At 41.3% G+C, this 27393-nt stretch overlaps 1 protein-coding gene across 1 annotated transcript; it reads left to right on the top strand.

The window, feature by feature from the left end:
• On the top strand, positions 1-25482 carry LOC124120589 (cubilin-like). The gene is made up of 20 exons (XM_046483447.2): positions 1-156; positions 4722-4806; positions 5547-5659; positions 6111-6257; positions 7315-7402; positions 7755-7870; positions 9029-9178; positions 9992-10082; positions 10966-11087; positions 13556-13702; positions 14237-14318; positions 14659-14777; positions 15062-15220; positions 15783-15864; positions 17713-17813; positions 18647-18796; positions 19068-19161; positions 20505-20629; positions 22725-22889; positions 24365-25482. Exons 1-20 carry the CDS (start codon positions 114-116, stop codon positions 24709-24711), a joined length of 2526 nt encoding a protein of 841 aa, XP_046339403.2. The 5' UTR covers positions 1-113; the 3' UTR covers positions 24712-25482.
• The last annotated feature ends 1911 nt before the right edge of the window (positions 25483-27393 follow it).

Here is a 27393-nt window from a genome sequence, read left to right as displayed (position 1 = left end):
CCCAACGTTGGCCTATGTGTAGACGACAACAAGAAGTCCTAACAAGGGTATTGCGAAACATGTCAGCCATTTACAATTTAACAGTTTTGTCGGTGGATTAAGCAGGCACGAATATGGCGCTTTGGATTTCAATATTACTGTCCATCTTCATGACAGGTAACGTTCCCGATTTACTCAATCAGACCCGTAGGAACAGTGAGAGGGGGTGGGGGCGATTTTGCGTTATATTTCATTTGAGCTATACTCTTTACGGATTCAGTCCCACCATGTCATCATGTTCATTCCATATCCCAGCATTTCTACGAGTGTACTGATAATGACGTGTTGGAATTTTGACTTTGGTTCTAAACCAAACCGGTGCATTATGCAATAATAAACAGTACATTGTATACATGTAGGTTATCACGCGAGTGTGTTTTGAATAGTACATATCCTGTATTAGGAATAATCATTGTATTTAGCGGGCCTTGGCGAGCTATACATACAGTGTTTATTCCTAATGCAGGATATTCACCATCCCCAAACACACCATCGTGATAACCTCTTTATCATATAATGTCATTATTTAATTCTGTGCTCGAAAATCTCTTCAAATCTCTCACAAACATTACCTAAGCAGAGGGGTTGGTTGTTGGTTGGTTGGTTTGTTGTTTAACGCCGCACTCAGCAATATTCCAGCTTTATGACGGCGGTCTGTAAATAATCGAGTCTGGACCAGACAATCCAGTGATTGATATCATGAGCATCGATCCACGCAATTGGGATTGATGACATGTATCAACAAAGTCAGCGAGCCTGACCACCCGATCCCGTTAGTCGCCTTTTACAACAAGCATAGTCACCTTTTACAGCAAGCATGGGTTGCTGAAGACCTATTCTACCCCGGAATCTTCACGGGTCGTGTGATCCTGGAACGTGCGCATGAATAAGTATTACGTGAGAAGGTAAATGAGGTCAGTCGGGCAGTGACAGTAGCCAAAATAGTTCAAAATGAAACCTGTTTCTTGTGGCGTAGCTATATGCAAAACAACAATTGCGTCACACAAATTGTTTCTCCTTGCCCTTCGCGGCAATCCATCGGTCTGTCCACTGGAGTAACTGCCCTTTAAAAGGGAAGCTACTCTAACCCTAGTCAATGAGACGTCATGGCCACAGTCAGAGGATGTTGACAGTCGGTCTGTCCTGTCATGACGTTACGAAGTGCAGTCAGATGTACACACAGGGACAAAACGAAAAAAGGTAACAATTCGTACATATTTCGGCGAAATATAACTTCTTTATTTTGTGGAAAAGGTTCCAAGCGGCAGAGGTCTACAAACAGATAATGGCAACTGATCCCGCTTGGCTGGTGCCCTCGCTAAATTGTATCGCAATATATATCTCCAAAGTTGCCAATGCGTTATCTACGTCACAGTTAGACACTTATTGTCAGTATATTTGGCTATTCTTTTGATAATGATAGCAGTTATACCAGTAGATTCTCCAGATTCCCGATGGTTAATTCTGACTAGATCGCTGAATAAAGACAACGGCGACGCCATGTTTGTTTATAAACACTGAAAGCAGTCCCTACTTGACCTTTGATATTTGCACCTCTATTCTCGTATGACCTCAACGGATATCGTTTTTATATGTTGTCTTTATTCTGCCGAGAAGCATACACGTTATGTGTTAAATCACTATATGTTACGCTGGACGCTGGGAAAAATTACAAGGCTTTAGAATATGTACATAGTTGACCATGGCCATCCATTACAACACTGCCACTGATCGTTCGGGTGTGACGGTGGGAGTGAATATGCTACACGTAAATATTCGATATATCACATGGTGCATATTGTTGGTTGGTTTTATTTGTGTTTAACGTAATGTTTTGGTAGCGGGAAAATCCACAAAGTAAATAAACTGGGCGGCAAAATAAAGTATAGGTCGAGTTCCATGATCGATAAAAAAATAACAAGAAGAGGTTTTGTTGTGAATTATAATATAATCTAGGGAGGGGTTACAAATGATTGATCAACCACAGTTTGAATGAAATTGTGCAATCACAGGTTATGTAAGCTCAAGGTAAACAATGGTGGGGTAAGAAATTTCATTTTGAAATGTCATAAAAAAATTGTCAGACACACTACAAGTTCATTGTCGGCTCTAATCTGTCTGTCAAGATGGTCCCACAGATGTTCAATAGGATTCATATCGGGTAAGTGGGCAAGCCAGGGCAAAACGTCAACGTTCTGCTGGTTTAGAAAGTTTCGAGTCAGTCTTGCAGTATGGGGCCTGGCATTGTCTTGTTGAAACAATGTCCCCTGCTGTTGGTTTTGTAAGAACGGAAGCACAACTGGCTGCAACACTTGGTCTATGTACTGTACAGCGTTCAGGTTTCCCTGTATAATCATCAAATCAGTCTTCTGATCTCCACAAATACCACCCCACACCATGACTGACACCTCCCCCGCCGAATGGATGGACCTCTCGAATACACGCCGGAGCCAAACGTTCCCCTCTGCGTCGATAAACTCGTTCTCTGACGTCATTTCGAAACAAATTAAACCGACTTTCATTAGTAAACGCCAATTTCTCACTTGCCATCGTCGAATCTACCTCGCCCATCGCAGTCTCAGGCGTCGATATTGAGCAGTCAGTACCATTCCTCGGAAAGGACGATACGCTCGGATTCCAGCAGCACAAAGTCGTCGTAGTACTGTACATTGGCTAATTAGATGTCCTAACGCTGTTGCTGCCGTCGCTGTCGCCGTTACGAATCTGTTTAGCAGGTGAATGAGCCGTATCTGACCGTCTTCCAGTGGTGCTGTCACTCGGGGTCGTCCGGTTCTAGGCCTGTCCTGTGTCCTCCCTGTCTTCCTCTACCGTTGAATCAGCCTGGCTACTGTCAATGGTGTACAACAAAACCTTCTGGCAATTTGGACCTGTCTTGTCCCCATTTCGGCCATACCGATGGCTCTCTCTCTCTGCTCCTGTGACAGTCGTGGCATTTCTTTTGTGAGCTTTCATCACGTGTGGTTATACCCTGCAGACGAACGCATTTATACAGCTAACATGCACGTGCAGTTTATACAATAGGCGGGAAACCTGTTTCACCATTTTTTTGTCACCGCACGAGCGCCGTAAAAGGTGGCGCGTTCGGGTGAGGTGTTTTTTGGTACCTGTTCCTGGGCAGTCATATTCCCAATACCCACTTTCCACTAGTTATCGCTGTTTTTAGGAAAATTACAAATTACCAACCTATACTTTCTTTTGCCGCTTAGTTGACATGATACCGGACTTAATATAATTTACATCAAATATTTCCTCAGTGTAGGAATTCAGAGCACATAGCCTGATTGAAACTGTTCAGTGATGTACTGTAAACAACTGTGTTGAGGATGTAAACACTGTTGAAAGCATGTTTAAATCTGAACATGATTAGGAATGTGTTTCAATCCTAAACGGAAAACACATTTGTTGTACTCTATCTAAACGCGTTTAGGTCTAAATACATGAAATTAGTTATCGTCTCACAGCCTAAACACCACCCAAACACAACATCCCCATAGTCCAAAAATGTGACATTTTAAAACATCTAAAATAATCTGAACCCGTATATTCAAGTTAAAACATGTTTAAACAAATAAAGTGCTTATCATTAGGCAATAAGTCAAATAAAGTCAAGATGTATAATACATATTGAAATTAGATGTGCAAATCAGATTCACAGGCACTTGCATGACCCATATACGACCAGGACTTTGTACAATATTTACATAATAATGTAGACTGTACACCTTTACCACACTGGGTTAATGGTAACAAGAAAATTAAACACTTGTGACGACAGCCGTTTCCGGGGCACAGTTGGCAGCGTGAAGAGCTACAGGTTGGAATCCCACCGAGTCTTAAAATAAATCTATGTGTTCATTTTCTCTCATTCAGGAAGCTGACAATGAAAGTATATATGATTACTACAATACACCCTTAACTTGTTTTGGTTACCACCCACCACCCACCACCCACCACCCACCCCCAAAATAATCCCTTTATACTGCTAAAATAGCGTTTAACTCCGTTTACACCAAATACATTTCAGCGTTCGCTCGTCACGCCGAAGACCCGGGTTCGATTCCCGACATGGGTAAAATGTGTGAAGCCCATTTCTGGTGTCCCCCGACGTGATATTGCTGGAATATTGCTAAAAGCGGCGTAAAACCATACTCACTCACTCACAAATACATTTCGTAAAGGTTTCTCTTTACTTATAAGCAGCAGAATCTCAACACTTGCATTCAGAATTTAAATATCATGTTTATTTGTTTCAATGAAATCAGTAAATGCATTTCATTGGATTTTCTGGTCCATCGATCACTTGCATTGACTGCCTGGTTTGTCGTATGGCAGGAGTTCTGCTGTGCGGTGTCAGGCAATAAAAACTTACTTTTTATGCAAATTGTGTGAATTGCGGGTGTTACCGTTATAGCAGGATATGTTTAATCTTTTCCCAAACACCTGGTGTCATCACAGATATACAATTTTCGCAGTTATTTTGCCCTTTAGGCCAAATGGAATCTGTTTCGATGGAAAATCAAGACTGGTTGTTCTCTTGCATTGACATCGCTCTGGTGTTGTTGAATATTGTCCACTACTGAGTGAAAAAACTTCCATGCGCTCATAACTGCAACAAAAAGTTAGATTAAGATGGAAATTGTAAGAAAACTCTCTTGTTTCAGTTCATGGAGATACTATCCACCTGACGGCAACAACAATAACGAAACAGTCATACATGTTGAACGCGAATGTGACTCCCACTGACACGTAAGAAATTCTAACCCTTACTGTTAAGCTGTAACAAAAATGACAAAACCAGTTTTCCTTATTATGATATTTTGTTCGAACAGAATATTGTTAATGTAAGAGAAATGCAAACATGGGCGAGGGGAGCCCTTTCCACACGGTGTCATGGTGGGTATTGGGGCAGATTGTAATCAAGGATTTTCCTTTTTTATTATTTTCAATATATAATATTTTATTTATATTTATTAATAGCGGTGGTGAGTGTTAAAAAATTGAAAATATAAATAAACTCGGGACCTTTAATTATGTGTCAGTTTTGCAAACATGTGGAGATGCAAAACAATACCGCACAGTGGTTGGAGGGCTGGTGAAGCTATAAACAGTATTTTTGCGAACATTGACGTAAGTGAGAATTAATTACTTGCTAGGGTCACAATTGTATTTATGAGGCACGGTGTTCAATAAAAAAAAAGCTGTGAATTCAGGAATTCAGGTTTTCCCCATTCCTGGTTTGAATTGTGGACGGAACCGTAAACCAGTGTATTTAGATTATGTAAACTGTGAGTTTCGTCAATGAGGGTTTCGTTTCTCATTTGTGACACCTCTCTCTCTCTCTCTCTCTCTCTCTCTCTCTCTCTCTCTCTCTCTCTCTCTCTCTCTCTCTCTCTCTCTCTCTCTCTCTCTCTCTCTCTCTCTCTCTCTCTCTCTCTCTCTCTCTCTCTCTCTCTCTCATATCAGCATTTGTATATTTGTATTTACAGCATCATTATCACAGCCGCAAGGACATCGCGCCTTGTCAGATTGGGAATACAATCTACGTATAACCTAAGTGACGAGGATTGTGCAACCAGTGCCGTTAATGTTACTTCAGGAGGTAAGCTGTTGAAAGATTGACAGATTAAAATAATATATGCATGCATTAGGGAATTGACAGGTGAACGAATGAATGCTTAAAATGAAAGTGTTCTTCTTTAATAATGTATATAAGGTTCAGGTATTAATGATAGGACCCATGTCGCGGTACGCTGCTAAAACGTTTGAAACATAAAAACTGACACATCAGAAGAGCAAACAAAAGATGAAAGACTTCTCACGGCTCATGTTTGGTAGGCTGAAAGCCCTATTCTATCGTCTCCGTTATCATTTGTGACCAACACGCGTCATTCTAGGCTATGTGGAATGGTGCTCAATTATAGGTTGAGGAAAGATGTAGTGACGAATGTTCTGTTGTTTGAAACGAAATGTTTTGATTGGTTGTTAATTTGTGTTAAGTAACGACCTGCATGCTATGGATATCTCGATGTCGGACCGTTTCTTTGTCTCAGAGGCCGGCCTGTATGTGGGTTCCTACTGTGGCAAACAGACCCCAGACTGGTTCTACGCTTCACACAACATTGCGACCATCGTGTTCAGATCATCAAGGGTTGCTGCAGGTCTCGGGGGAATCAACGTCACTTACCACATACAGAGTGGTACGTTAACTCTATGTCTCATCTTTTCTTTGAAAAGACCTACCTACAGAATTTGAGAAGAGTGAGTATGGTTTAACGCCTCTTTTAGCAATATTCCAGCAATATCACGGCGTTGGGTGGACATAGAAATGGGATTCACACAGTGTACCCATGTGGGGAATCGAACCCGGGCGTTCGGCGTGACGAGCTAACGCTTTAACCACTAGGCTACCCCACCACCCCAGAACTTGTGAGCATACCGTTCCTTGCACATTTTAGGACATCGGTTATAGTTAAAACCAGGGTAAAGAATTAATGGATGTTTTAGATTTTGTAAATACATACACACTAGACTATGACTCTAGATGAGACATACATACCTATTGTATATTTTGTATTCATTCAAAATAGAATAACCATAATATTATATAAATTGAAACTACGGTACCGTTTTCACCAAGTCAAGGTGCGTTTTGGCCGACCTGGTGCTGTTTGGTATCGTTTCGTGTTACCTATAGATTGTGGGCGTTATGTGGTAGGTAAGCCTAAAGTGGCCCAGGTTGTGAGTGAGTGAGTGAAAGAGTGGGTGAGTGATTGGGTGAGTGAGTGATTTAGTGAGTGAGCGTGTTTTTTGGTTTGATTTGCCGTTGTGATGGGACGTAAATCCGAAGTGATGCCGGTAAAACTTTGGTGAAATCAAGGAACATCGGTATGGTGCTGACAAACCTTGAACCGTAATCAGGGTGAATAAACCATTCGATCCCACCATCATAGGTTTCTGGCACGCCTAAGGGAGGCAACTCTGCACATGGAATTGCGGCGCGTTAGGCGACTGGACCACCCCGGACCCAGGTTATAGACAATTTTGTACATTACCTAGTACTGTTGTAAATCAAACGAGCGTGGTTGTAGAGCTTACATACACGGATAATGTACGTACCTCTGACATCGAACTGCGGCGACCTTGGGTGTAGGGCCACCGACACCCCGTTATTTTGCCGACGGCGGAGGATGTTATATGATCAATAGTACAAAGATTGTATAAGACGCCGAAGACGGATATTGTATTATGTTTCAGCGTATCTATGTGGCGGAGGGATGTCTGCATATCAGCGTCCCCGGTACATCAGGTCCCCCCAGTACCCACTAGGAGGAACACCAGACACGTAAGCATGCAGATGTTTGACAGAAATAAACCTTGAATTTCACATATATTGGTGACATAGCAATTGATCGTTATATAGACTTAAAGTGTAAATTCGATGGTGGCATATGGTGAACAGCGCTCTGGCCGTAAGTTTGGTTGTATACTGCCCAGGGAGTTAAAAAGGAATTTTCAAATTTAAGTGCAGCCTGATCCATTGACTAAGCTTTGAGCACGATCCAAAGGATTGATTTGGCGCATTTGACTACATGTGACTTATCTTTTGAAACAATAGGAGGGATATGTCATCCAGTGATTAGAAATGGCAGATTATCTCGTTTCGTAATGATACATCCCACGCTATGATTCACCAGGATTCAGAGGTGTTTATGGCTGATAAGTGCATCGGACAGAAAGCGGATCCGCATCACTGTGAAATCGGCAACTGTTTCAACAATCAGCTGCACTACCAAAGTCACCATATACGATGGTAGGTATTAGAATTATGTCCACAGACAATACGTTAAGTTAACATTAAGTGAGTGTGAGTGAGTTGAGTGCGGCTTATCAGCTTAATGTGGGAGGAAAGTCCGAAGTGATGCAGGTCTCCGACGTTTACCACTTCAGTGAAACCCACGAGCACGGGTATGGTGCCGACAAACCTAGAAATATAATCGGGGCGAACCGAGATTCGAACCCACAATCACAGGTTTCTGGCGTGCCCAAGAGACGCAACTCTGCTCAGCGAAACCCGGCCCCTTAGACGACTGGGCCACCCGTTCCCCCGTTGATCATTAAGACAGTATCCTCGGAATTCCAAACAGACTAACGCATTATACTACCAGCCGCAGGACCCTCCACACGCAATACCAAACTCTACCCGAGTCCGATCATGTTACTAAAGTGAGTGAGTATGGTTTAACACCGCTTGTATCAATACCGGGTGATGGCTCGAGGCAGGGCAATGACGAGCGAAAGCTTTAACCACTAAGCTTCCCACACCCTTATTTAAACGAAAAATAAATTTGAATTGCATGACATTCCCAACCAAACAAGCGTTCAACAGAGGTGGAATAGACACACATGATAGAGGGGCGGTCGGGTAGCCTTGTGGTACAAGCGTTCGCTCGTCAGGCCGAGACTGCCTTAGTTGTCTTGCGGTAGAGCGTCTTCCCTGAAAGCGGAAGGTCGGGGTTCGATCCAACTGAAAGACGTTAAACATGTATTTTTTTGTTCCCCTGCCTGGCGCTCGGCATTAAGGGGCTAAAACAAGGACTGGTCAGATCAGAGTCAGTATGATATGTCTGAGTGGGGTATTTATGTCAATTAAACGACAAGGAATCTCAGTGGGCTAGCATAAGCCCCCTTCCACCCCCACCACTACCCTCACCCCCCTACACACACACACACACACACACACACACACACACATTGGTAAACTGTTTAAAGACCATTTCTGGTGTCTTCCGCCCTGATATTCCTGGAATTTTGCAGAACGTGGCGTAAAACCATAGTCACTCACTAACATGATTCAGAGATAACTCTCTGCGCCTCAGCATCTCCGCCCACATCCATCCCTTCCCGAGAGATAAGCCAATGTACACCATGAACTCTCGTAATAATATTCTCCCATGTTTTGCACGTTAAGGTGAAAGTGCGTCTGACACACGCACGTTAGGAACATGGTGTGGGGGTGCTGGCAAAACATTCTTCAGCTACTGGAGGTTCCTTTACATAATCGCCGCCGGGCAACGACACCTGCCTGCAGGCTTCGAGATTGAATACACAGCAATACCCGGTAAAGTATTAAAATGATAGTTAGATGGGTGGGTCAACACTATGTCATCTATCACTTGGTCTGATTTGGGTCAGGCAAATGAATGTGGTCGATAGCATGAGCAAATATAACACCAATCCAAATATTAGTCGATTTCATTTCCAATCAAGAGTAACTGACAACTATTTGACCCGAAACCGCATGGAGGGATTAGTAAAGATATTTATATGTCATGTTGTCATCACCTGCCGAAATGTTCGTGACAAGACCATTCACCTCACATCCCTGGTATTGAAACACTCAATATTGTCAGTGGGTAAACTAATGCATTCTACGTCAGGGTTCAGGATAGAGAAGTTATTAATACTGTATTAAGACAGTTCTAACAATATTACATTCGTATCACGTCGAGAAGGCGCGAAGATTGGACTTCACACACACCCATGTGGGACTTGCACACTGTTCATAACAATAAGTCTATACAACAAGCTGCTCTTACGCACATTGCTATTTGTTGGTTCCTAAAACATTCTTGATGTGTAATTGAGTGATTTCGTTTCAATATTATTTCGGTTATATCAAGGCGTGTCAGTTTAATGTTGGGAGAAAGCCCGATGTGACGCACAGATGACGCGGGTCATAGACGATTTCATATAGGATGATCCCACAAGCCAATATTTGCTGGAGAAATCTATTTGAACTTGAAAATGTAGTGACAGTTCCGCAACTAGTCTCTTATACTGTAAAATCTGGCTGATAAACATTTTGAGGGTTTCTGAAATGGTGAAATGGAATACGCAAAGACGAGGTTTCTAATTTTCATTTGTGTTTCAGATCCCCAAAGACCAATTGTCAACATCTCATTGGAACAAAAGGCAACACCGGAAGTCATCATGTCTCCAGGGCCCCTGAAGATCTATTCTGAGTACGTAAACTTTAGTGTCGGTAAAACTCTCTGTTGGGTAGCTAAATGACCAAATGTCGTGCTATTAATGTAGCATTTATATCAACATGTCATGCAAGAGTCGCCAAGTAATTAAGCTATTAAAGTAAAACAGGTTTCACACAAACCCAGCCAGTCTGATGGACGAACGCATTGTCCTTTTTCGCGTTACGTGAACATATATATTTATAGCTCTTGTTTCCCATATTGTGCTATATTTGGTACCCTATCTTTCCCATTGTTTCACATGTTTCCTATTGCACGCCCATACTTGTACCGTATCTTTTGCATTAAGCACATATATTTGCACCACATCTTTGTCATTACCCATATTTGTGCCGCATGTTTTCTATTCAATGCGTATATTTGTACTGCATCTTTTGCATTAAGTACATATATTTGCACCACATCTTTGTCATTACGCATATTTGTGCCGCATGTTTTCTATTCAATGCGTATATTTGTACCGCATCGTTTGCATTAAGTACATATATTTGCACCACATCTTTGTCATTACGCATATTTGTGCCGCATGTTTTCTATTCAATGCGTATATTTGTACCGCGTCGTTCCATATGCGTGCATATATGTACCGTATCTTTCTCATTGCATACACATATTTGAGTAGAAGTGAGTGAGTAGAAGTTTAACGTCGCATCAGTCAGCATTGTTCCAGTCATTTAGCGACGAGAACATGAAATAGAATCCAAAACACTGTTGTCAATACAGCCAAGTTATATCTAAAAGGAATCGGTCAAGTATAATTTAGAATAGCAGTATAACTGAATGAGTGAGTGAGTATAGTTTAGTTCAGTTTAGATAATATTGCATCAATATCAATATTGCAATTGTATCTCTTTTACAGGTTTGGGGAACTTCGATGGTTAGGCCATTCTCAGCAGCGGGTGGTGGTTAATATTACTGTTCTGAATGCAAGTATGGAACATACCCAGGACTGCGATACTGACAGCATACGGATATATCTAGGTGAATGTCGCGTATAGGCGAATCTCCATGTCAAAGTCCTTGAAACATCTTACATCCATCGAATAGAATAGCGGGTTATTTAATACCATTGTGTCGATAGGAATCCCGCTGAAACTATAAATAACATCTTTTCAAAAGGATCATGAAAATAATTGAGCTCGGCGTAACGGTTGCTCTACAATGCATGTCAATTCTAAAAGTACACGAAGCCAAGGGTCACATTAATTTCGAGGCAAATGTTCAACATGCACGTGCACGGCGTATACTTACAGCAACCAAACATGCACGTGGCGTATACTTACAGCGACTACGGACGTGTTATATTTCGACGATATGTTGACAGGGCATGCATAGCCAAGACTGTCATGATAGTATATTATCTTCACGTCTCCCCAGTCATTACAATGATATCAAGTCTGCTACAGAACCAGAGAAGTATATAAGTATGTAAGATGATAAATCGCTTGTTAGGGCATTATGTAAATGTGTCATAACACAATTTCAATGTAAATTTTAGACATAGATGTGAAAAAAGGGAAGTGGAAATGGGTATCTGTAAAAACTGTTAGCTAGGTGAGATTTAGGATGATTTTCATGTTTTATTAGTATGTGATAAGTATGAACATCTAAGAGAAACATATATTCCGATGTTTTACAATAGGCATAAAAACAAGATATTAATGATCAGTCTTACAAAATCCTACAACTCTGTTGTTATACGTTCATCAGCCATATTGTTGAAACATATACTCTTCAAAAAAGGAAACGCAAAGCAAGATTTGTTTGATGTAGGAAAATACCTTTATACGAGGATTCGTACAAGGTATTGAGTCAAAATGTTGTGGAGAGAACACTTGGTGATTGTAGTCATCTCATATATCGGTACATAGGAAGAGTCCAAGGTGAAGGTCAGCTACCATCAATAACGCATATGTCTCCCGTTGGAATCGATAGCGGCCTGATATCTCCTTTCCATGGAAGGGACGAGTATGCAAATCACATCCTGGGCAATGGTAGCCCACTCGGCCTGCAACGCAAAGGCCAACTGCTGCAACGTCTTGGGTTGTGGTTGACGTCGGCGTAGCCGTCTATCCAATTCATCCCACAGGTGCTCTATCGGTTTCAAATCCTGGGATTTGGGGGGCCAACGGTGAACATTATCGTTGTTGTGTAGGCAGGCTCTTGTGACCCGTGATGTATGCGGTCGAGCGTTGTCCTGCTGGAATACACCGTTGCCGTTGGCTGCAATTGGGAGGACGTGTGGTAGGCGTATTTCGTTGATGTATCGTTGAGCCGTTAGGTTGCCCTGGATATGGACAAAACCTGTTCTGCCATGATGAGAGATAGCCACTCACATCATAACGCTTACCCTACCAAACCTGTCCGCTTCCTGTACGCAGTTTCCGGCGTAACGTTCCCCCTGCTGTCTGTAGACCCGTGCCCTTCAATCCCCTGGACGGAGGAGAAATCTTGATTCGTCGCTGAACCATACATCTCTCCATCGCAGTTGATCATGAGGCCATACTCTGTGTTGACAACACCAATGCAGTCGTTGTTGACCATGCTGTCGACTCAATATGACGCGTCGAACAGGACGTCTTGCTCGTAGACCTCTTGCTCTTAAACGGTTTCGTACGGTCTGGTAGGAGATTCTGCCCAGTCCGGGTATTTGGGAGGCGGCTGAGGTGGCTGTGGTCGTCCTTTCACGTCGGTGGCGCAGTCGGATGTAGCGATCTTGGGGGGGGGGGGGGGGGGGGGGGGGGGTGGTTACTCTTGGTCGTCCCGGCCGATCACGTGTTGACCCATGCTGTTGAAACCTATCCCATAGCCTTGTGACGGTGCAGGGCGCTACATTGAAAACCCTGCTTACAGCTGATCGGGATTCCCCTGCCTATGACGGTGTTTCTTTGGCATGTTGTTATACTGTCACTGTTCGATTGACGCAGATACCAGGCAATCCAGAACCCTGCATTTTAAATACCGTTCATAGTGCTGCTGCGCGTGCACTGAGTGCAGTTCCATGAGCTTTTTGTTAATGCACTGGGTGAGTGTTTCCGAATCATACGTGTTTCTCGACCAATGATTTGCATGTCCATGTGATCATTCTGATCCGGGACATTTGTCACTGACACTATAACACATTAAACCTTTTGACTTTGCACCTCTTGGTCCGCTAAGTTTGCTTTTATGGCCAAAAATATCCGTTTTGCGTTTCTTTTTTTTAGGAGTATATACTGTGTCAGATACTTTTTTATATATCACGTATATCACGTGACTAAACAAATGAAACTGAAAATGTGAACTGTACAATGTGGCCTTAAATGCCGAATACAATATCTATCTAATATGCTGACATTCATTTTTCAATTTGTAGCTTATAGAGTGTAATTGTTTTAATATATGTACACATTGACTTACATTTGATTTAATTGTGGCTGATAAATGTTTTTGATAAATTTTATTTGTAGAGTCTGTGCAAGCTCAGATTGGGGTTTGGTGTGGAGGCGAGCTACCAAGCTATGAGGTCTTCACGTCTCGACTGATGGTTGTATTCAGAGCCTATCCGAGCACCGAAACACACAAAGGGTTCTCTCTTCAATACAGCATCCTCGATAGTGAGTAACGGTTGCAGCTCAGACCGTAACTGGTTTTCGCCTTTCCTTCATCACACTGCCCTCAGCCTGGTGGTTAAAGCGTACGCTCGTCACGCCGAAGGCCCGGTTCGATTTCCCATATGGGTAAAATGTGTGAGGCGCATTTCTTATCCCCCGTCGTGATATTGCTAAAAGCGGCGTATAAGAAAGTAAAATAAACTGCCGGTCAAAAGAAAGTATACACTCATGCTTGATGGTAGCTAAAAATAAACAAACAAGAAATGGTTATTCGATATTGATGTATTTGATACAAGAATCATAGTTCACTTGTCCTTTGGACCTGAAGTTTGCATTTTTTTGGCGACTGCTATCAGCCAAGTAAATAATAATGGTCAAATAAAAGTTTTCAAGTATATGTACTCTCTCTCTCTCTCTCTCTCTCTCTCTCTCTCTCTCTCTCTCTCTCTCTCTCTCTCTCTCTCATTGCTTAACTAGAGTATTACATGTCAAGGAAGGCATGGTTCCATATCTTACAAGCCACATATGTTGTTGCAGCGCCTACTTGTGGAGGTAATCTCATGGCAACGGAAAGTGTTCAATATTTGACGACTCCGAATTATCCCGGGCCATACCAGGGGTAAGGTATTTTTAAGATACAAAACAAAGTGCAATACTTATTTCTTTATCACCAGGTTGGCTAAAGATTAAAATCTGAAAAACGTTGATTCCAATGCATCATTGTGTTTACTGTTGGATTGGCATTCTAGAAGTTGGGGAGTAAAGAATAAAATATCCAACTTTTTAGCTGCCAACTCCAGGTCTATTGCATTTAGCGATGCTAAGATGTAGATTCCTGCACCGTTATCATGTTGGAGTAACTAAAAATCTACTTGCAAGAGGCGATGAATGCAATAGACCAGAAGTTGTTGGACAAATGTTGCACGTTTTCTTACTTCATTTGGGTTGTGTGTTACAAGGCATCAGAAGTGCCAGTGGCTGATTCGCACCACAGATCCTATGAAGGTGGTGAAGCTCACCTTCACAGCTATTAGTCTCGTTGCAAACTGCGTCGGGGAGATTGTCCGAATGTATGATGGTAAGTTTCCTTTCACTAGGTAAAAAGAGTTGTTTTGATCAACTTGAGTACTATTGTAAACCTAACACCGTAAACAAAGTCTTCCAAACACATACCCCTTTTATTCCTTCACCATTAAAATAGGCAAATGCATCAGAAAAGTAGCAAAAGCATCTCACAATAAATATATAACCACTTGTTATTATAAAGTATTGGCGGGGGTTTGGGAAACTTTATCGTCAAAGACATACACTACTCTATCAAAATATGGTTTTGTTCAGCAGAATATTATTATTTGTTTTCAGGAACCAATGAACAAGCGCGTAAAATTGGATATCGATGCGGTTACGGGTTATGGGTGACTGATACTACCTACAGGACCGAATCACGCTTTATGTTGATTGTGTTCACGTCAATAATTGAAAACAAACACAGGTCGGGTTTCAAGGCAAGCTATGTCGAAGGTATGTCTACGTGTATGTAGTGTTTCTGACGACTGTATTGTAATTAAACATTCTCATTGAAGAAAGACTGCTTACTCGCCCACGACACATATCTGCGTGAAGTGATGGCAAACCATCCATATAAAGTTGGTTGCCTACAGTTGAAAACGTCTATGCTCTCTTACCTCGTGTATCAAGTTGACATGATTTGATGGAATTGTGATTGAGTGGCTTTGGTTTGGTTTGGTTTGGTTTGTTGTTTAACGCCGCACTCAGCAATATTCCAGCTTTATGACTGCGGTCTGTAAATAATCGAGCCTGGACCAGACAATCCAGTGATTAATATCATGAGCATCGATCCACGCAATTGGGATCGATGACATGCATCAACCAAGTCAGCGAGCCTGACCACCCGATCCCGTTAGTCGCCTTTTACGGCAAGCATGGGTTGCTGAAGACCTATTCTACCCCAGAATCTTCACGGGTATGATGGAGTGGCGTTACTCGGAATGGCGTTACTCGGACTTGCTCAGTCTGTATTGCTCTCTTTGTGTTGTTGCCAAGTCTTGCTGATACATTTCAGAATCATGTGGACATGCCCTAGATGCGGTTTTTCGCAAACGCCTTGAGTTGAATTCTCCAGGGTATCCCGGCAACTACCCAAGGTGAGTTACTGCGAACATTTATTTAAATAATCTTTCCAGACTGGAAAACATCAGTTGTCATCAGGTTTTTAAAAATATAACATTATCTTGACGTGCTGGAAGTTTGATTAAAAACATGACATTGTTTGACTTCTCCTTTCACAAACAAATATTGTCAGTTCTTGTCACTGAGGCGTTAAATGTGTCCCCCATATGTCTACCTTAAACGTTGCTAAAGCTTCACTGCGGGCTTGAATGTTGTGAATTGATCATCAGCTTCTGATCAAGACGCTCTTTGAAATCTTGGTAGAATGAGCATATACCTAAGAAGTTGTGAAATGTCGATACCAAGGGCTAAAGCTGCAGGAATATTGCTCGTCATAAAGGGAAAGTTGACTATTGGAAAGTTTAAGTCATCTCTCTTGTCATAAGTTTTGTGGAGAGTATTTTGTCACACTGAATCTTTATGCCTAGATCTAAATATAAAACAGATGAGCTTAGGTCAAACGTCTTGGCTCAATTACCTTGTTTTGACTTTGAGAATATATACCTACATATGTCTACCTTAAACGTTGCTAAAGCTTCACTGCGGGCTTGAATGTTGTGAATTGATCATCAGCTTCTGATCAAGACGCTCTTTGAAATCTTGGTAGAATGAGCATATACCTAAGAAGTTGTGAAATGTCGATACCAAGGGCTAAAGCTGCAGGAATATTGCTCGTCATAAAGGGAAAGTTGACTATTGGAAAGTTTAAGTCATCTCTCTTGTCATAAGTTTTGTGGAGAGTATTTTGTCACACTGAATCTTTATGCCTAGATCTAAATATAAAACAGATGAGCTTAGGTCAAACGTCTTGGCTCAATTACCTTGTTTTGACTTTGCCAATCCAAGCAGAAATTCCTATTCATATACATTGAGGAACAGATAAGAAGGAAGTACAGTTGGTGTAAATGCCTACTTCTTGCTCCCCCCCCCCAAAAAAAAAAAAATAAATAAATAAAAATAAATAAAAAATAAATAATAATAAAAAATAAAAATAATTTTTTAATTTTTTTTTCAAAAATGCAGTTAACTTCAAATGGCACCTACTTTTGTTTTGGATAAATTGACCAGAACCTCTGAGGATAACAAAAGGCCCATGGATCAAGGTATTAAGCTTTATCTTAATATTTTCATGTGGGATAGTGTTGAACAAAGTTTCGAAATCAAATGTTTTGACAGAATTTAACCTGGTTCTCTTTCGGAGCTTGTAAAATGTCAAGCAAATCCTTTTAGTTTTTGAGATTCAACAAGGTATTATTTCTGCTTGTCGTTGAATATTCACTTTCTGTGAATATAAAGAAAGTCCTTCGTTGATTGTATTAAGGATTATGATGAATCTTTGAGACAGGAATTCCGTGGTACATTTACTTGACCCAGCAATATATCTCTCTTTGTAGGCTTTTTATGGAACTTTGAAATCCAGTTCAAAACAGGAATTGGCATGTCTCCAGGTCCTAGAGTCAAGTTAAAAAGTTGATTGTTCTGATGCATGGTTTTGGTAGATTTCTTCCTCAGTTAAGATACTGCCCTTATACGTGCCATTATTTGATATGTCACTTATACCAAGATCTTTGATCAAATAATTAAAATAACGATGTTGACATATCATGGTTATGTTATATGAGGCCTTGTCAGTTAGATGTCTACAAACCTTTCATGCAGGGCAGCCAAGCTTTGGATGACAACTGGCTGGGACAGAATGTGCCATTCCATTTCTGTTTCCTCTTTTCAGTTTGTGCATTCCATCAATGACAACATCACGCTATATAAATCCCAAGCGCCACGTTAATCCCATTTCACCCCTTTCTAAAACAACTCTGTTTCAGTGGTCTGAATTGTACATGGACGTTTGCTCGCACAGACGTGGCATTTCGGTTTATAGACATGAACGTACCATGTTCAGGAGATTCCATTACGTTCTCTGACAGTAAGATATGTTTTATTGAATTTTTGTTTCCACTTTACATACTAGACAACGAATACTTTACATCCCATATGTGTTTATTGAAGTGAAATGTTCTAGGGAAATGTGCATGTGTTTGTGACTCTTCCAACGATTATTAGGATACGTTCGCCTTTTCAGGGAACCTCGTATTTCATTGTGAATCATAAACATGTACACATGCTTATGTTATAGCCGGTATCGTACAGTTAACAGATATATTATTTTCTGATTTTTGAAGGGGTTTTGTCGCTTGTATTTGATGCATTTAAGTGGCCTTTCATTGCCGAACAACGCATTCGTGGGCTACGAAAAAGGTGTTCCTAATATAAGTACTTCGCTCCTCCTTTTTGCACCGCACTCGTCTGAATCCGAGTACCTGTTGTAAATCGAGAGGGTTATCAAGCTCTTGCCATGTAATAATATCCTTTATTGGAAATGTTGGTCTCACGTGACCTATATGTGGAAAGCATTTTATAGACACGATACCGGCTTGGAGTTTTTATGGTTGATAGAAATTAGGACTACAGCCAAATTGTTTAGTGTAATGTCATTATCACGTGGTGTAGGTTTGTTAATAAAGATCCGTGGAAGTTCGGTATGTGTGAAAACATAGAAGAATTGGTGTCTAACGATTTTCCAGGTGTACATGCATGTATGGCGGTCTGTGCTGACATTGCGCTGCGCCTAATGACAATGATAGTTACAGGGGTCATTTTTCATATAAATTGTTTTTATGTGTATCTCAAAACATGACAATCATGGAGTAACGCCGATGTAAGCTATGATAAGGAATCAGACTTCTCTCTCTGATTTAGGGGATTCTACGGGTTTAAAAAGAACGTGGGAGATTTGTGGAAACAAGACACACAACTACATCACAACAGGAAACTCCATGTCTATCAACTTTGTAACGACGACAAGCAGCGGAACGGGATTTAAACTCACCTACGAAAAACTTGGTACAGGTAAGTTATGACAACACTGCTACACCGTCATGACTATTAAGGGAGGGATGGACGTTGATATTCGCTGTGCAGTGTTCCGTTCCTTAGGTATGTGAGAAACCTATGACTGTGGTTCGAATCCAATATTCGCTCGGATAATGTTGTTTGGTTTGTCAGGATCATACCCGAACTCGTGTGTTACATCACTAAAGTTGTGATCAATAAGACTGGATCATGATCTCAGTTACTTTCGTTTTTGAATATAAATGAAAACGTTAACATTGTGTTCCAGGTGAAGCATATGGATGTGCAGGCTACCTCGGACAACGAACGGTGACATACAACCGCACCATAGAAACTGCTGGATATCCAACTGGCTATTTCGAGTGAGTGTTGTTCCCTGTTTTCCCTGAGTAAGTGAATGCTGTGTTACGCCATGAGTAGTCATGTTAAGACAATCGGGGCCTATGCGTATCAACAATCAGATCAGATTGACCAATGTTTGAAAGCAAGAGCAACGATCCACACCCTCGGAATATGGTCACACAGATCAGTCACGGGAATCTAAATTGTGAAAAGCATGTGTTGATTATGGGGCCGTCACACCATGACGTTCTGGTCAGCGTTCTATGAGGTTTGAGGAAACGTTGGTAGTCGCCCATGGTCGCTGGGATAGCGCCAGAAGAGCGTTGTGTGAACGCTAGTGAACGTCGGTGATCGCCGGGAATCGGCGGAGAACGCTGGTCCGGAAAAAAAGTTTTGAACATGCACAAAAGTTCTCACTGAGACCAGCGTTCTTCAACGTTTAATTTTAAACGCTGAAGAACGTTTAAGAACGTTCGTGGAACGTTTTACTAACGTTCGCCGAGCGTTGCACGCGTTCGGCTATCGTTAGTCAGTCGTTACTCTAGCGTTACTTGGTTGTTACTAATCGTTTGCTTTGCATTGAACGACTCACTGGCGACCTGTCAACGACCGCGGAACGGTCCCCTGGCGCACGCAGCGTGTGACTAAAGTCAAACACGCCAGCAAGACGCTATTCTGTCGTTATTCACACGTTAGTCACACGCTCAACACGCTCGTCTAACGTTGACAAATCGTTCGTCGCGCGCCAGTGGCACGTTAGCACACGCTAATGGTTTTCAGGGGTATCTTACTTGGTCGCTGTTACACGCTTCTCGTGCGTTAGACACACGCTAGTCATGCGTTAGGCACACGTTAATCACACGCCAGATGTGTCATCCTCATTCTAGAACGCTCAAAAATTGAACGATTGAAATGTTCAGAGACCGTTGACCAGAACGTCATGGTGTGACGGCCCCTTTAGCACCAGCAACCGCTGGAGTGGGCTTACAAATGCCTTGAATTGCTCCTGATTATGTTCCTTGGCTTCTATGTTCCTTGGCTTCTGAGTGCTGCATTAGTGCCTGTCGTCTTCACGAAAATGGTAAGGGAGACTTTGGGTTTTCATGTCACCATGTACACCATGTACACCATGTGACTGCAACAGCCACACTTCTTTTGTACAGCGGGCGAATTTGGTTGATTCGGGAACTCAAGTGTTTGTGTACTACATCTTCTGGTCACTACAAGAGGTTTTTAAATGTGAAAGGGTATTATATAGACTGTGCATGGGATTGAAATCAGAGTGAGTGATGGTCATGAAAGAGGTGTATTAATTGTATTCTCTGTTTTTTTCTAACATTGCAAAACGCCCTTTTTCTTTCAGTGATCTTCACTGTAGGTGGCTTTTCAGGACAAGAGATGACGATCACAGAATTAGATTTGGTCTCATCACTGCTGACACAAATACAAACGGTTCAACCTGTACGGATGCATTACGGGTCTATGATGGTATGAACTGCAGTTGTGTTAAGCCTGCTGCTACGAAGGGACCTAAAGGAGCGACCATTTAATAGTTTACGCGCGTGCGTGTTTGTGTGTTAGTGGGGGCAGTGTTGTGGGTGTCGGCTTGGGTGGGATTTTGTGTACTTGATGAACTGTTCCCGGATGTGCTGGATCAGAATGTTTACGGACAAAGTGTTTTTGGATACAAAAAAAACAAAACAAGTCGCCATGCTGGATGTTCTTGTGTAAACTAAATATTTCCGGTCAGAAAGAATTTCTTGGCTCATTCTTTCAGATAACAAATGGTATTGATTGCAGCGCTGACTTGAACAAAATTATGTATCAAACATAATTCCCAGTCCTCTCAATATTTTATGAGGCGTGAAGATCCGGGGTAGAAAAGGTCTTCAGCAACCCATGCTTGCCGTAAAAGGCGACTATGCTGGTCGTAAGTGGCGAATAACGGGATCGGGTGGTCAGGCTCACGCACACGTGCATGCACGTCGCTATATAAGTGCAATAATCTTGGACGCGACGTTAAACCCCATTTCACCTCACCTCACCTCACCTTGTAAGAGGCGACTAACGGGATCAGGTGGTCAGTCTCGCTGACTTGGTTGATGCATGTCATCGATCCCAATTGCGTGGTTCGATGCTCATGATATTAATCACTGGAGGCCAAAACATGGGATTGCTGACTTCGTTTATGCATGTCATCGCATCCCTGTTGCTCATGGTGTCAATAACTGGATTATATTATCTGGTTTACACTTGATTATTTACAGCACGCTGTCGTTTAGCTGGACTATTGCTGAGGTGTCTGCTAAACAACAAACAAACAATATTTTTTTTACCCCAATGACATCTTCTAAATACAGATATGTGTAATGTTCACACTCAAACTACATCTAAATACATTGTACAAACGGTGAGAAGAAATCTTTCTGCTCATGTTTTCATAAAAAAAATATTAAGTGCGTTGATATTATACTTGTTGATTTAGTGTGTGTCACAACGACATTATGCTGTACAGGGGCGGTCGGGTAGCCTAGTGGTTGAAGCGTTTGCTCGTCACGCCGAAGACTTCGGGTTCGATTCCCGACATGGGTAAAATGTGTGAAGCCCATTTCTGGTGTCCCCCGCCGTGATATTGCTGGAATATTGCTAAAAACGGCGTAAAACCGTACTCACTCACTCACTGTACAGATAGGTTCATGCTGCCAAAGTACAGTGTTGCATTTCGTTTTTTAGTATGCCTCAAAGTGAGATTGACCAATCGGAGAGCAGAACTACTGACCCTGTATGAGCCCGTATACCGTCAGTAAAAATCAAAGATGGTTGTTACTGACCTAATATGAGACCGTATCCGGTCAGTCACAGCCATTTTGGATTTTCCAACACCCACCTCACATATTTCACATGAAAATTCTGGTACGGAGATTCGTTATTCGACACTGTTTTGAGTTTTAATATAATTGATTTTGATGTGCAAGGACGTTAATGGGTTTTTTAATCACGTTCGTGACTTTGATAAAGATTATAAAGTTAAAATTATCAACAAGGTTTGGCCTCTGAGGTTTGAAGAGTAGTCTCCCTTTGACCCCGTACACGGCAAATAAAGACACCATAACTAATAATATTATTATGCGGGTGTTGGGTTTAACGGTTTCAGTACTTCAGCTTTATGAGGGCGCGTCAGCCCAATGTCTGGTCACGGTAACATTGTGCCATTGAGAAAGTGGTCAAATGTAACAAATGTTATATTTGGGATAACACTTTCTTAGTAAAGTATAGATTCTAGAATTTTGGGGGTTGAGTCCCGTCACTGGATTGTCTGGTCCAGACTCGATTATTTACAGACCGCCGTCATATAGCTGGAAAATTGCTGAGTGCGGCGTTAAACAACAAACCAACCAACCTTTCATGAACACCCGGTGTTATAGATGGCTTTCAGTGATCCGTTCATATTCGTTTCACTGCCATTTTGCCTTTTACGCCCAATGGAGTCTGTTTCGGCGGATAATCGAGACTGGTTATTCTCTATAGCTATGTTGACGTTTTATATTCTTTCCTTGTACCAGTAAGATTATTTCGATTGCAGGTTCCAATACTAGTGTACTTCTGTTCGAGACGTGCAGTCAAGAAAAGAAAATCCTGAATAGTACGGGCCAGTCTCTCTATGTGGAGTTCGTCACAGACAGTATCAATGTTGGATCTGGATTCACCTTCTATGTCTCAATGTTTAACGACCCAAAGTATCCACCAAGTAGGTATATCGAAAACACAAGCAGCATGCCACCGAAGACGCGAACTGTTGTAACGTGTTCTATTCTTCTACACTGATTTATTCTTCTACACCAGGATCCGCTGATTGTCGGTTCGCATCCAATGATTATGATTACTTTGTTAGCACCATTCTAATGATGCGTCACTTAAGAGTGAGTGAGTGAGTGAGTGAGTGAGGTTTTACGCCGCTTTTAGCAATATTCCAGCAACATCACGGCGGGGGACACCACAAATAGGCTTCACACATTGTACCCATGTCGGGAATCGAACCCGAGTCTTCGGCGTGACAGGCGAACGCTTTAACCACTAGGCTACCCGACCGCCCCGCGTCACTTTAGACTTTAAGATGCCACTGAATTACCGGTCTAACGGACACAGTCTCTCAAACAACAAAGCACGTGTAGGAGTCAGTTTATATTAAAAAACCGTATGTTTCGTGTACATATAGTAATACATGAGGCATAAACGCTATCACAAATACATGTGAATGGGGATGATATTACGCTATGTCAGAATTGGACCGCTGTCTCACTTTCTCTTGGAAACCACGCTGTGCTTCGATATCTAAGGGATGTCACTTTAGGTGTATTTGTTTCACAGTCCCAATGAATGGGGTTTTTTTTCAAACATTCATCAGTCATGTCAAGCTTTAAGGTCACACGCAAGTAAACAATCTGAAATTTTGACCGCCGTCAAAATATATCCCGCCGCCGCTGGGATATAGCTGAGTGCGGCGTTAAACAACAAACAAACAAAACAAACAATCATTAAACTAACAAAGTCGCTTGATGTTTTCCCTGGGGTTCGTATATCACTTCCATTTAGATTTGAAATCAAACTAAATGTGTTGTTAAAACGAACTGAATGCAATGCAATAAGATTAGTAAATTAACCTAATTCCAACACAAAGTGGTTGGTTGTTGGTTGGTTGGTTTGTTGTTTAACGCCGCACTCAGCAATATTCCAGCTATATGACGGCGGTCTGTAAATAATCGAGTCTGGACCAGACAATCCAGTGATTAACATCATGAGCATCGATCCACGTAATTGGGGTCGATGACATGCATCAACCAAGTCAGCGAGCCTGACCACCCGATACCCTTAGTCGCCTTTTACTACACGCATAGTCACCTTTTACGGCAAGCTTGGGTTGCTGAAGACCTATTTATACCCTGGAATCTTCACGGGTCCAAAGGGGTTGGTGAATCAAAATAAATGTTGATACGAATGATCAATCAAACCAAACGAACGGATTGGTAAATTAAACTAATGTCAATACCAAAGGAAATACTCCGTGAAGCACAAAGTGTCGTGCGAGTTTCAGTACGTCGAGTATAATTATGGAACTGACATTGCAGAAAAATACCTCAGTAATTGTTACCTTCACGACGCCATGTACGTACACGCTGCAGTTCATTGTTTCGTATTCATGATGGATAATGGTTTTTAATGCAGATCCCCCCTCATCAAACAGGACAAAAGAAGGTCTTATGATTGGGGGCATCCTCCTTTCCATCGTAATCTTCTCCATCGGCCTCACTGTTGTCATCACAAAGCCATGCAAGAGACCATGTCCACGAGAAACAGCTCCACAGTTCCCCTTCCCCGCCAGCTATGCGGACGTTGGACCTGTAGTCGTGGACGCTTCACTCTGTCCACCACCTATAGCTATCTACAGTGAAGTCATGAATCAGGGTGCAACGAGTGTTCACGGATATGAACAAAACACTGTGTCTGCAGGAGTGGGCAGTAACGGAGAACCTATGAACACAATGACGGAAGTAGTTGGTGAAGAATACTAGCTTACTCATTGAATTTCCCTGTCCACTCGACGCTAACATTTTAGTTGACAGTAAATATTTGCTAATTTCACGATGGCCTATCGTAGATTAGTACAATTTACTTATGAGTTATTATAGATAACTTTCCATCATTCAAAGGTATATGTTTATGTTGTGAATTTTAAAATTTTAATAAGTGATATTCTGATCATAATTTAATGAATGCAATATTTACCTAGATTGGTGTAAGTTTTACTACACCTTAACAAAGGTTTATACTTTGATCATTTGGGGATACCTGTTGACAGCTTGTAAATACAATTTCCCCCAAACAAGTACATATTATATCCAGTAGAGGTGAAAGATATTAACAAAGAACAATTTTCAGTGGCATATTAAGTTTATTTACACAATACTACTAAAGAGTAACTGACAGGTAAATAAAAGAAACAAATATTGCTTTACACTGGCAAACTAAACATACCTCCCTTCTACAAGGTATAAAGATCTACATCTTGTTAGTCATGACAACATGACATTCACAACGTTACAAGCCCAATATGTACCTGACACTCTGACTCATAATCATCCCCTACTCAAAACACATTGAAAACATTGTCATTTGTGGAAAATATTTGAAAAATAAACCAGAAATCTTTGTTGCCTGTATGTTTCCATAATAAGCCACCCTTGCGTGATGCAGTGCTCGTGGGTTTCACCGAAGTGGTAAACGTCAGCGAGCCTGACCACCTGATCCCTTTAGTCGCCTCTTACGAATCCGGGTTCACCCCGATTATGTTTCTAGGTTTGTCAACACCATACCCATGCTCGTGGGTTTCACTGAAGTGGTAAACGTCTGAGACCTGCATCACTTTGGGCTTTCCTCCCACATTAAGCTGACACGCCGTGATATAACTGGAATACTGTTAAAAGCGGCGTTAAAACCAACTAACTCAGTCACTCACTTGAGTGATGCGTGTCGAATACGTTCTCTGCCGCGGTTGCACATTCGCCAACTTCCATTGATATTTACAATGCATGGTACCCGGGTCTTCATAATATCGTCGGGCTCTGAACTAGTATTTTATCCATCGCTTGCACGTTGTAAATACATGTTGACGGGGATCATATGACCTGAACAAGGATATATATATGTTTACTTAATTAACTTAAATATATAAATTATTAACTTTGTTAGATATAGCCTGCTGTAGCACAACATTATAATTTTTATACATATGTTTTGAACATTTAGGGATTAAGAGGGGGGCCTCGACTACAGTATTTAAAAGGAATGGAGAGTGACACGGACATTCCTAACCACATAAGATACCTCTTCCCTCCCCCGCCCGCCGCAATATTGCTGGAATATTGAGAAAAGCGACGTAAAACCATACTCAGTTACAATTATAATTCTCTCCTGATCAATGTATGATTGATAATAATCTATTTATTGTATAGTGTATATGTTTGTAAAAGTGTATAAAAGGACTATTTGTAACATAAAAGCCATCTTCTAGTTATTTGTTCACTTTTTGGTAACCCCTTAAGAATTCAAGAGTTAGGCCTTCCATACCCACATCAATAATTACCTAAATCCAGTCAAGGATAGTAAACCCGCATGATCTAATTACTTTTGCCTATCTTTTACCAATTATTAGGTAAAGTGGGTGGGCGCCCCACAATGAGTCATGTGATTAATGTTGAGCAATCTGATGAGCAACTGATGGGTCCCCTCTGTCGAGTGGTACAGTGCCAAGCAGACCGACAGTTAACTGAGCATGTTGAGAATCAGTGGTCCTGCTTTGGCTCTGAACATTTTAGAACAATTAGAAAACTTTGATATGCAAACAGTACATATTATTTCATGTCATCTCACTCTATCAATATGAACCCTACCTATTTTGTGGCTACAATAAAAAATAATCAAAAGTTTGTTTTGAGCCAGCAAGAATATCCTAAAATACTTAGCAAGTCTATGCTCATAATTTCCTTTATTCCTGTACTGTAAATCATGAAATTAATATAATGAAATAATGACGAACCAGATTAATGCGAGAGTCGATCCCTGGCTTAATATGAGTCATGAAATTCATGCGACTAGCCCTGTAAAAAAACACCCAAGACTAAGAATTCCCTAATATAGTATTGGCTGTTAGAAGTTCGTTTGGATAATATCACTTCAACTGTTGATGTAACGTCCACGAATGTATGTTAGAAAGTTGACATGTTCACAGGTTCCGTAATTGAACGTGTAATGTAGAGGACTGCTTCAGTTTAGGATTAGTCATATAATTGTGACTTCGATACTATTGTCATTCTTATACCTTCTGATAATTACAAATAAAAATTGATTATTATTGTTTCATATTAATCATAGACGGAGGTATATATAATATTGACATTGTTAATACAATTCTTAATTCTCCAGGACATTACAACATGCACAAATTAAAATTCAGTTTTATTTGTCTTTTTATTATTATTTTACAGTTGCTAGAGAATTGATAAATTTATAACACACTGTATAGTCCCTGTGCTTATTAATGCCTGTAATTGTTTTTTGTTAATGCATAGAGAATAGTGTGTCCTCTGCTAGCCCAGCTTGAACCATCTGGTAACAATAATCACTAGCTGTCAATCACCGACTGGCCTGTTCCGGGAGTGGAATGCCCTACAGAAGAAGTCAAAGAAAACCAGCTT

This window comes from Haliotis rufescens, unplaced genomic scaffold (assembly GCF_023055435.1).
Source record: "Haliotis rufescens isolate VD_foot unplaced genomic scaffold, xgHalRufe1.0.p SCAF_1, whole genome shotgun sequence".
NCBI classification, from domain to species: domain Eukaryota; kingdom Metazoa; phylum Mollusca; class Gastropoda; order Lepetellida; family Haliotidae; genus Haliotis; species Haliotis rufescens.
This window is presented reverse-complemented; position numbering and strand designations above follow the sequence as displayed.